Below are 12396 nucleotides of genomic sequence, written 5' to 3'. Positions count from 1 at the left end.
GGAAGCGTGTGAAGGCAGTTATTGAGAAAGGAGGACACATAGAATAAAAACATTTTCTATTATGTCAGTTTTCTTGTGGCAAATAAATTCTCATGACTTTCAATAAACTAATTGGTCATACACTGTCTTTCAATCCCTGCCTCAAAATATTGTACATTTTGCTTCCCCACCCTGTATATAGACTAAATGTCATCTAAAATTAACCTTTGTTAGAAACATAGTATAGCAAACAATTACATGATCAAAAACAAATTAATTTTGGCAAAAAAATGTCACCGTTCTGGGGTCGACAGAAATTTGTGGTGTTAAAATGGGGTCATGAGACAAAAAAGGTTGGGAACCACTAGCCTATGACCAAGTTTTTTCCCCCTGCTACTTTGATTATACATGCAGGGAGTAACTGTAACTCACAATAATTACCCCTGGGATTAATAAAGTATTCTGATTCTGAAGCTAAAATGTTGCTTAGCCTACTCTGCATTAGCTGCATCCTTCAGTATATTAAGATATGAAAGCTTGTTTTTTAATCAGAAATGAGCCATGTTTAGTTTAGTTTAATTTAGTTAATTTCAAATATGCAACAAAACTAAGTAATCCTACTTGGTCTTTACAAAGGAAACAGATTATAAGAAAACAAAACAAACCAAAAACCTGTACATATACATGAAAACAAAGCATGACTTAATTGCACATTTGAAAAGGAGTGGGAGAAAGTAATTGCCATGTCACTGGCCACTGGACATTTTACTCATTTTACAGTAATGATACTAACAAATTGCACAAAATACTGAGAACTGCAGTTACTACAATTCCAAACTGAGATCAACACCTTCAAAAACACCAGTCTTGACCGATGCCCGAACCTCTAAAGGCCACAATTCCAAATACTAGAACAGGCTTGGCTTCAAATCTTTTTAGCATATCACAAATCACACCCCTTGAATTCAGATTTTTGGTGAGCTCAGACAACTTTCTCCCTTTGGCAGATAAATTTGAGAAAACCCTGAAAAGTGTTAACACTCTGCAGAGACATAATTTTGCACATTGAAAGAACATTAGCAAATCCTTGTTTTTGACTGGAGGGGGGGTATTAAAGCTTCTGTAAACAGTCTGGTATGAGGAGGTTCATTCTTTTCTTTCCAGCTCCTGTTCCCTGAGGCTTATTGTATTTCTAGATTCATTCCTTGGATCTGTAATCTCACAGTAAACACAAATACCTTTGTAATCTGATCCGCATTGTGTTCAACTGAGGACAAAACTATACTGAAAGACAGAGAATGGCCTCATTTGGATGTGAGCTTTTAAAACAGGCGTGTCGAAGTCATTTAAGTTCAGGTTCCACATACAGCCTAATGTGATCTCAAGTCAAATAAAGGTTCATAATAAACAAATAATAATACAAATCTAAAAATATTCTCTTTGTTTTAGTACGAAAGTTAAATTACATTACATTCTGAGCCAAACAAAGGTCACTCCCAGACTCTGTTCAGAAGTTCTGTTCAGTACGGTAAAGCAGGTATGATTTCAGAAGTGTTTGTGTGTTTACTAGGGTGGTTCACAATCTGATGGTATAAGTCAAAGTTTTCTAAATTATGCGAGATGGTATTTTTCCTTGTTCCTATTGCCATTGTGAACATCTGTACCAAAATTTGAGCCAATAGGACGACAGTACAAGGTGGCACACTTTTTCACAATTTTCATTTTTCTACATAAGAATGCGTAACTTTCGCAGACAAACAATCACTCTCACATTCACACCTATGGGCCCTGCGATGAACTGGCGACTTATCCAGGGTGTACCCCACCTTCACCCCTATGTAGCTGGGATAGGCTCCAAACGACCCCCGTGACCCTAGTGAGGATAAAGCGGGTTCAGAAAATGAATGAATGAACTTTCGCAGAAACATAACTTGAACAATACAAAGATAAATCTGCTCATTAATAACACTGGTCAACAACAAATTTATTGTTTAAGTTTTTTGAGCTGATTTAGGATAATTTTGGTGTGCTGATTCCAAAAATCACATTAATTTTGCTCAGTCAGGTCCACTTTCTGAACTATGCTACATATTGGCTTTTTAACATTTTTGCTTACATTTATGGGCATTTTCACATCATATGATACAAAATTCTTTCATATTTCTTGCAATAAACGAGTTGTGAAGATTTTACTTTTGCCAATTTATGATAAATGTTTTTTTTAATATTACAGGTGAATGAAATGGCTTCGACTAGAAGATCTTGCAAAAATAAGCCTGATGTATTCTGCTACATCTGCGGTGAATACACCATTGTACCTAACAGGAATCAAGTCACAAGTTTCATAAAGTGTGCTTACCAATCTTATTTTGGTATTAATTATTATATTTTGTGAGAAGATCAAATTTTTCAAAATCAAATTAGCAAAAAAACCTGACCTGATTGAGAAAAACAGATGTCATTTTTGGATTTAGCGCTGCAAAATGGTCCTAATTCAGTTGAAAAAATCTAGACAACTTACAAAAAACATTTTAATAATCTCTCCCAGTCTCCCAGTAATTCTGCTACATGTGCTACAGCATTAGAACAGTTCAAACACTATATTCCATGTATGAGGACTTTGTTGTCTTTGATACTTTATCTCTGTGTCCTTGCACAACGCAAAGCTAAAACTGCTTTTGGTCTTCATTTGGCCCCGATTGTTGACAGTGTTTAATAAGGATAATGCCTCTGTCTGCATTGTCACTGATGACCTTCAAGGAATAGACTTTTTGTGGCAGACTCTCATCTGTGAGAATGGACCTCCCATCATCAGGGTTACTTGTGCTGTTAATTTGGCCTTCAGTAAGAACTTCAAACAAGTGGATTGAGCGGCGAGTGACAATGCTAGAGATGGTAGTTGGACTGTTCTTGCGGAAGAAAGACTTGGCATCAAGTCTTTGGAGCATCTTCCCAGGGCGTCTTTCTAGATTTCTCAGCATTGCCTCCTTTTCTTCAGCATCAAAAAATGCCAGGGCGACGAGTTCTTCTGATAGAAACCACAAATGTTGTCCAATGCTCTTCAGTGCGGCATCTGCAATGCTTTCATCTGGACATAGATGCAAACTCTGGATCAAGTCCAAATCATTCTTTGGAACATGTGTTGCCAGGGAAACCTCATGCCAATACATTATGTAGACCAAACAGACGTGAAAAAGTGTGCCATCCTTAAATATGCAGCAATTGACTCCATTTTTGGTACGAATGTTTCTAATATCAATTTGATCAAGGCAAAAAGCGATCTGGCAAAATTTGGCGAAAGCTTATTTTGTGAACCACCCTCGTGTTTACTGTACAAAAAGCTGTTAAATGTATAAGAAGAAGATTTATTTATGTTGTTGATGTTAAATTATGGAATGACATAAATATGAATTTAAAGATGTGTAATTAATTAATGTTTTCAAAACATTGGTTTGGAAAGATATTATTGAGGGACACAAGCAAGAATGATTTCTGTTGTATTGACTGGTAGCCTAAAACTGATTTTGATTTGAATGTTGGCAAGGTGTATGTAAGTATTTAGCTTCTGTCTAAGCCTATTCAGTCTCAACATAATTCACAGTCATTGACTTAAAATTAGCCTCATTGTTTGTATTTTCTGTATTATGGGTGATTTCTGAATAAATAAACCTGATACATAATGAAAATGTGAATAACCTGAACAACCATGTACACCCTGAAATATTAATATTATGTGAAACTTCAACAATATTATGTTGCAGCTTATTATTAACACAACTTACAGATCTACAAATGCAGAAAACATTTAGTAACAGGCATTATGTTCTTCAAGTTGCACTTATTTTCTTAAGAAATTTCAGTTTTGTCATATTTGTTCATTTATTGTGTTAGAATGGTTTGTAAATGTAAATAATTTCATAATGTAATTTAACTTTTTTCACCTTAAACCAAAGAGAACATTTGGAGTTGTCATTATTTATAGGTTCTTATACTATTATTTTACTTGATATCACATTGAGCTGCATGTGGCCCCTGAATACCACTGACTGTTAATATTTCCAGTGTCATCTTTGTACTTTATAATTCATCCTGCGGGCTGGATTGGACCAATGGGCAGACCAGTTTTGGCCCACAGGCCATATGTTTGACGCCCCTATTTTAACCCTTTCATGCATAAATTATGACAACCTTCGTCGAGATTTTTGTCCTGAGTGTTTTTATTCCTTTTTTAAATCAAATATATTTTCTGATTTTTCTGGTGTGAAGGAAAATATACAATATTTGTTAAATTGAAGACAACGTTTTTCAGTACAGAAAAAAAACAGACTCCCAACAACCAAAACAAAACAAGACAGAAAAAAAGAAAAAAAAAATCCTCTTTAGACGTGAAAACCACAATGCGACTGAAATTTTTTTATGAACCTATTTTTCCTTGAAGTTACAGAAATGTACACTTAGCTGGACATCATGCGTTTAATTTTTGAAGCAAAGAAACATGTATTTAAAACCCATCATCAGAAAGTGATATACTGTGTGAAAACTAGGAAATAAAAACATTTTTAATGCAGTTAATTTGATGTTTTCTCACATTTTATCATACTCTAATACTAGTTATTACCCACTTCATGGAGATGATATGCAAAAAGAAACCCTTTTTGATTAAGAAAACTGTTCATTACAGTCTAAAAACAACTTGCAATTGATTTACACTGAAACATGTCAGTGCAGATCAGGTTTACCAAGAACAGCAAAGTTACAGTAATTGTGTGAGTTGCATTGTATGAGATGGTGCATAAGTATCTGATGTGTTGGCTGATATGGAACTAAAACAACAAAACCCATGAATATATAAGAGAACAGCTGTAGAATAACTGTCCACTGTAGTGACCACTATGCATGGAAGGGTTAAAGGGTTTATACTATGTACTGTCCGTTTCTATAATCACACTGTGTTCACATCCTCCTGACAGGACTCTGGTGTTTAAGTGCAGCAGCTACAGACACGCCCGTTGGTGGGGTCAGAGCATCGAGAGCTTTGTGAGGAATCATGGGAAGGCTTTTCTCAGAGATCACCGCTTCAGCTCCTTTGCACAGGAACAGGAAAACATCTCCGCCAAATGGTAACTACAGTCGTAAACCAGCTGTTCCGCTCATTTATTTGGGCCGTAACTAATATTAAAAACAATCGAAGGAAACCATTCAACGGATTTCACAAGTCGACTGTGAAGTGGAGAGTTAAATAAACAAAACACAACCACAACCTTTTCCTCCACATTTCACTGGTAACTATGGAAATGCATCGAGAGGATTGGCTCTTTTGGCTGCTTTGCTATGTTTCATGTCTTTTTTTGTCTTCTCTTCCCCCTCATCTGGCAGATTCTCTGGTATTGATTCATCTGTGTGATAATGTCATTATCTTTGTATTTGGTTTGAAGCCATGAGCTCCCATGAGCTGAAGGAAAAAGTGTGTGTGTGTGTGTGTGAAGAACAATTATGTCATGATGACACAGAAAGGGTGTAGCCTTTAGCTTGTCTAAATGTTACGAAATTAGGATGAGCCAAGGAAGTGAGCTGACAAATGCACTCCTTTGGCCTTTTTAAGTCTGTCTGATGACATACTTGTGGTTTTGTGGCAGTTTTAAGGCAAGCTGTGACAAGATATACAGCTCGAAGGCAACAGAAACCATTGGCATTAACTGTATATGGTTCAAAGTCAAACATTGCACAGGACTAGTTACTTTAGTTCCTGTGTGCATGTGTGTGTCTGCACAAGAACATGTGAACTGAGAGGTGGAAAGAGTTTTCAATCTACAGTTTAACCATCAGTTTTCTTTCTCACATACATTCACAGGTACGTGAATGGTAAGACGTACATGGAAGATGTGGCCGATGCTTTGGAGGAAGCTAAAGAGGAAATCTTTATCACTGACTGGTGGTGAGCTTCTGTCTGTCTTATGTGTACTTATTTGTTTATTTGTAAGAATAGCTGTGTTTCCGTAATATGTCATGAAAGAAAAGCCATGAAAAAGCTAATTATGTGCTTGATAAACTGATTTTGAGTGAATAATCGAGGCTGGGCTGTGTTGGCAGCATGTGATGGTGCAGGCTACAATACAATAATAAACAAATAGGAGTTAGAAGAAGCAAAGCATGTTGTTGTTGTAGTTGTTGTTGTTGTTTTTTATTACCAGACATGGTTTCACACTTTATCAGAATATCTGGGAAGACTCAGTATGTAGCTGATCAAACATGAGTTAAATGTTCACTTCATCAGTATGTAGTCTGATATGTCTTTTTGTTCAAAAAACATCAATTATGAGAAAACATATTATGTAATATAAAAATATAATATAAAAAGCTAAAAATTCAAGCCAGATGTAGACTAATGTTATGAAGCAAGTTTTGGAAGCACTTTGGGTCCATTTTAAAAATTAATAGTTACTGAGATAAAAGACAAACTATTATTCAGATAAAACACATTTTTATATGTTTTATATGCTTCCATTTTTATATTTTATGTTTCACAAAAATGACTGCTGTTGCAAAATCATTCACGATTTATATGCGTTTAACTGGGCAGGTTCTGCATGTAACACAAATGGACACGATGGGTTACGTACAAAACCTGGAATGAGACTGAGATTCATGAAAAGCCAGCATGTCTGGATTAGAAAAACCACTAGGATCGACAAATGTAACACAGTGTCTTCATTTATAGCGCTATATAAGACCATTTGCAGCCATGCGTTTCAGATCAAACGCACTGACACTTTGGTAGTTTTTGTTGTCCCAGTTTTGGTCCTATTTTTGGCCCCTATATTTTTTTTTGAAAATTCATTAATTATGGGATGGCTCAGAGCAAGGGTATATTTTTTTGTATTTATCTAAGATCATCACTGGATACATCCTGGGGGGATATATGTCTAAATTTCTCTTTTATTATCGGGTCTAAAAAGATGGGAAAGTGCCAGGTACCAAAATGTACTCAGTTTCATAGAAGCACCCATATTCAAAGATATGAATGAAGCAGACCTTTAATAGACAAATAAACAAAAATATGCCAGTGTTTTACAATCTGACATGAGCATACAATAAGTAATGATGAGCGATGGCTTTATAATCTAAATATTGAACAATATGAATAAATAGTGCTCTGTAGTATGCAGAGTTTGTCAGCTTTTAGAAGGTTCATGGTCGTATCACATCACTGTTGTCTAACACTTACATAAATGTTTTGCCAACAAGTCTCTGTTTGGCCTTTAAACTAAGACAGGACTTCAGTCTTACCTTGTACACATAATTATCTTTTTGTACCTCATATATGTCCTTTTATATGTCGTATATATTTCTTCTTTCTAGGATATAGAGTTGGCCTGTTGTATATTTCTGTATTTTTCAATGTATATTTTAAGTAAAACTGCTGCTAAACTGATTTTCATTGCTCCTGTAACAGTAACAACAAAGATTTATTCTATTCTATTCTATTCTAAAAACCCAAGCTCAATTTCTATCTTTTTTATCAAATGCTGAAGGATGTAAGGAGAAGGAGTCATCTAGTAAAATATATTCTGTCAAATACAGCGTCAATCTCAGAACCTTGAGACATGTGAACAGACGGAATAAAAAGTGGGTTTGATTTTACAACAACAGGTGCTTTTACTTGAAATATGTCTACTGCTTAACAATTGAGACTCAGACTCAGCTTTATTGTCATTCATTCAATAGTACATGATAGAATGAAATATAGTTACCCAGGTCTTGGTGTTTGCAGCATTAGAAAAGGTAAAAGAATAAAATGTGAAATAAAAAATGTGAACGCTAAACAGAATACAATAAAAACTACCATAAAATGCACAAAAAAAGATCATAAAATAACGTCTAAATATGGACAATATAGCACAATATAAAGTAACAGTTAAAGTGATAGTGCATGTAGCAACAACATGAGCAGCAGCAACGGTGAAATAAAGTTCCTGAACTCAGTCATATTTATCTGTCATATTGTATATTACACCTGTCCTGTCGTGGCACTAGTGTTCTGTCTCAAATGCTTCAAGTGTAATTGACAAAGAAGCTCCTAAACAGTGTAACAGCTCGTCATTATGTAACTGCAGTATGGACAATATGGTGTATGGTATCCGTCCAGCTATCGTCAAACTGTTGCCAGTGAAGGATCTTACAACTTGACACTGATACGCCGTTAGTGTTGTATGCGCTGTTATGTATTACATTATGTATTACCCACAAGTCCTGGATGTCTGCTCTGCCATGTAATTGTAGTGGCTCCAATTACAACCTTATCCACACACCCAGAATAGAAATACACCAACAGAAAGCTACAGCTTCTGCATATCTGCTTACACCACAGCCCCTTGAACCGTCTGGCTGTTCCTCTGTCTTGTCTTATTTCTTTTTTACTCATCAGGGGTCATGTTTCTGCAGCAATAACTGATTATATAACCTGTGAGAGGATCTGGAAAAATCATTCTGTAATCAGGTTTAGAATATAGCACTGTGCAAAAGTCTTAGACTGCCTTTAGCTTTGCAGACATGTTTATATCTTATTCGCTTTTCTTCAGATACAACAAAAGCATACAGGAACTAGCAGACCTCCGCCAAGGCAGATCAGTGCCCCCCCCATCACCACCAAAATTTTAATCATTTGTTCCTTATGCCAGTATCAACATTTCCTGAAATTTTCATCCAAATCCGTCCATAACTTTTTGAGTCATCTTGCACACAGACAGACCGACAGACAAACCAACGCCGGCAAAAACATAACCTCCTTGGTGGAGGTAAATATGTGCACAGCCTTAAAAGACTGACAAAAAACTGAACTAAATGGGTTACACAGGTTAAACCTACTATTATGGTGTGACCCCAGGACCCCATGACAAGAAGGACAAACAGAAACATCTAACATGTCCTGAATGAAACCTGGTATAAAACAATAAATAACAAGAAAAGCACTCGGAGAGCGCAGACCTCCGCCAAGGCAGATCAGTCGTCCCCCCACCCCCGATCACCACCAAAATTTAATCATTTGTTCCTTGTGCCAGTATCAACATTTTCTGAAATTTTCATCCAAATCTGTCCATAACTTTTTGAGTTATCTTGCACACAGACAGACAGACACCGGCAAAAACATAACCTCCTTGGCAGAGGTAATAAGTATTATGCATATTTCTTTAATTATCAAATTCATAATATATTGTCTAGTACTTATTGTACAAATTACTGGTCTTTTTTGTGTCTTAATAGGGTGTTTTAATATTTATTTATTTGTTTGTTTGTTTGTTTATTTCTGTTGTATTGATAAATTCTTTCCTGCTACTTTTTTATTATACTTGAATAGAGCAACTGTAACACCCAGAAGTTTCCCCCCTGGGATTAATTAAGTATTCTGATTCTGACAAGTCTCATATTGTGTTAAACCTGTGCTTTTCAACTTTGGGGTCAGGACCCCACGTGGGGTCACCTAGAATTTAAATGGGGTCACCTGAAATTTCTAGTAACTGATTAAAATAAAAATAAAAACTTACTAATAAAAAATATATGGTGAGTTGACGGAGACAATCCCAATCCATACAAGACATGACAAACTGTGAGTCTGAAGCTGCAGCACTGTGGTTCTGTTTATGTGTCAAATGTTCATTGTGGTCAGTTTCAGATGCTGCAGCTCTTTCATAATTCATAGTTTGAGTTCTTGTTTGTTCAGTTTTAATTGTCAGCCTTGTAAATACAAGCTGGACTGACTGTACATATCCTGACCAAGGAAAATCAAATTCTCTCTTTGTGCAATAATCTACACCTGGCTTTTCTGCCTCCGTCCATAATAATATACATTATATAGCCTAAATGTCATCTAAAATTAATGTTTATTTGCAATATAGTATAGCAAACTATTATATGATCAAAAACAAATTAATTTTAGAAAAATAAAGTCTCCGTTTTTGAATGTCTGGGGTCGTTAGCAATTTGTGATGTTAAAATGGGGTCACAAGCCACAAAAAGGTTGGGAACCACTGTGTTAAAGACATTTTAAGAGCAAATACTATCTCGATGGTTTACAGAATCTGTTTTTTTCCTGCTGAAACTGAGACTGAGAAATGTGTGGTCATTGGGACTCTAGTAAACCAACAAACCTAATGTTGGTGTAGGACTTATCCACAGTACTGTACATCAGATTTAGTCAGATTTAGTCATGTAGTGAGTGTCACCAGCCACATCTGTACCTATGTAAATGGCATTACAAAGACACAAATCTAATCCTCAAGTAATACTGCGTCTAGCTGATCTGTCTTCCGTCCAATTTTCCAACCAACCACTTCTCAGATTTTAATATGACAGAGTTTAATATGACATTTTCTTATGGGAAATAAACACTGTATTTGTTTCTTTGTAAATTGCAGTGACAACAGTCATGTCACTGTAATTTCAGACGTAACAGTTAAGGGCCCTCACGGCTGAATGTGGGAAATTACTGCCTTGCGAGGAAGTAATCACTGGGTTTATGGTCTTAACCAATGAGCTGTGAGCCAATGGGATCATATGTCCAAATGTAAGCTCAGGATGCCAAAGTGAGTGACGCATGAGGGTCTGTCATTTTGTCAGGTCTGTCAGGTGTAAGATACTACTTAAAACTTTCACAAGACATTATCCTGTCATGATGAGTTCACTTATTGTCTGAACAGAGGGTGTAATTTTCTTCTTTTGTCCTCATCTCTTTCTTTGTTGTTTTTATCGTCAGGCTGAGTCCAGAAATCTTCCTGAAGAGACCTGTGGTGGAAGGCAACAGATGGAGGCTCGACTGTATCCTTAAACGCAAAGCAGTAAGAAACCCTGTGGACACACAACAGATATGGTGATATGGTTCTACGAAGAGATTTGTTGAGACATATTCAGTCGTATTCCTGATATTCGTCAGTTGAATATTCAGTCATATTCAGTGTTCTGACATTTGGCTGAATGCCACATAGTGGGAATTCTGGCTGTAACCCACTTCACAGCAAGTAGTAATAAAGTGAAATGGCATAGAGATAGAAAAAACAGAAAACCCCAAATCAGTAACTGTTGGGACAGCATGGAATATGGAAATTAAAAAGGAAAAGTAACATAAAAAAATGTACATTAATTTATAAACTTTCAGTTGTTGACAGTATGAAACATATTTCATATTTGGTCAACATGGATTCATTTGTAAATATACATCTATTCTTCATATTCAGGCTGCAAAACATTTAAGAAAAAGTTTAGACTGAGGTGATTCTTGGATAAAGATGAGTTAAAAAAATGAAATAATCAGATTTGTACCAGGTGATGTGAACAGGTTACTGAAGATAAGGTAAGATAAGATAAGATAAGATAAGATAAGATTTATTGATCCCCAAGGGGGAAATTCAAATGCACAACAGCACAAGACAAAAAATGTATCAAATCCAATAGAAAATAAAAAGATAAAAAATGAAATTGCTAAAGTGTCTAAAAATGACAAAAAATAGTAATAATAATAATAAATAAAGTAATAAGTGTGCAGTAGAGTGTGCTTGAGTCCAAAACCAGCATCCAGGAAAGGTCTAGTTCTGTAAGAGCAAAGACAGGCCGCACCAGTTTGACAACAAATGTGGGAAAATAATTCTATAAATGTTCCATCAATCCATCTTCTTCCGCTTATCCGGGTCCAGGTCGTGGGGGCATCAGCTTGAGTACAGAAGCCCAGACTTCCCTCTCCCCTCCACCCCCTCTAGCTCCTCCGGAAGATTCCAAAGTGTTCCCAGGCCAGACGAGATATAATCCCTCCGGTGTGTCCTGGGTCTGCCCCGGGTCTCCTCCCCATTGGACTTGCTGGGACCACCTCACCAGGGAGGCATCCATGTTTAGGAAGGGATTTGGATATTTCAGCCTCTACGAAACAGAACAGAATGAAAAGCATCAAGGAATATTGAAGGAAGGGTTCAAGTCTAAGCTGAACACTGATCTCAGACAAAACCAGATCAATTACTATTATTCATCTACAGCTGATAGAACAACGTGGGTCAGGATTACTGTGGACAATCTTTGTCCAGCTCTAACAAGACAGAGATCAGGACACCTATGCCAATTCAGGCTTCTGTGGGCTCAGAGGTATGTGGGATGGACCACCACAGGGGAAATGTGGACTGTTCTTGGACCGATCGGTATCCAGGTGGGGAGTATCCATGTTCTGGGAGAAATGGATGCTTTGTGCCCTGGACAAAAATAGGACCAATGTCCCTGTATCTCACCGGCATGTTCTATTAAGAATCAATAACAAGTTGAATTTGCGAGGTTGTCAGGTTCTGTCTTTATGTTAGAGTCCTGTGGTCTTGATGCAGATCAGTCTCCCAATATAAGTGGGAGGTACTTTCAGTGGAGGAGACCTGCACCAATTCAATCAGC

The 12396-nt window shown here is 36.6% G+C and overlaps 1 protein-coding gene across 1 annotated transcript in view; it reads left to right on the top strand.

Annotated features, from left to right (window-relative positions):
• pld1a (phospholipase D1a) overlaps nucleotides 1–12396 on the top strand; it is a 98022-nt gene that overhangs the window by 42065 nt on the left and 43561 nt on the right. Inside the window, exons 10-12 of the mRNA XM_030127524.1 lie at nucleotides 4950–5099; nucleotides 5831–5914; nucleotides 10730–10811. Of these exons, the coding sequence (XP_029983384.1) occupies nucleotides 4950–5099; nucleotides 5831–5914; nucleotides 10730–10811 (316 nt within the window). The remainder of the gene's footprint in view (nucleotides 1–4949; nucleotides 5100–5830; nucleotides 5915–10729; nucleotides 10812–12396) is intronic.

This window comes from Sphaeramia orbicularis, chromosome 22 (genome assembly GCF_902148855.1).
Source record: "Sphaeramia orbicularis chromosome 22, fSphaOr1.1, whole genome shotgun sequence".
Taxonomy (NCBI): Eukaryota; Metazoa; Chordata; class Actinopteri; order Kurtiformes; family Apogonidae; genus Sphaeramia; species Sphaeramia orbicularis.
The sequence above is the reverse complement of the archived record's forward strand: the minus strand, read 5'-3'. Positions and strand labels throughout refer to the sequence as shown.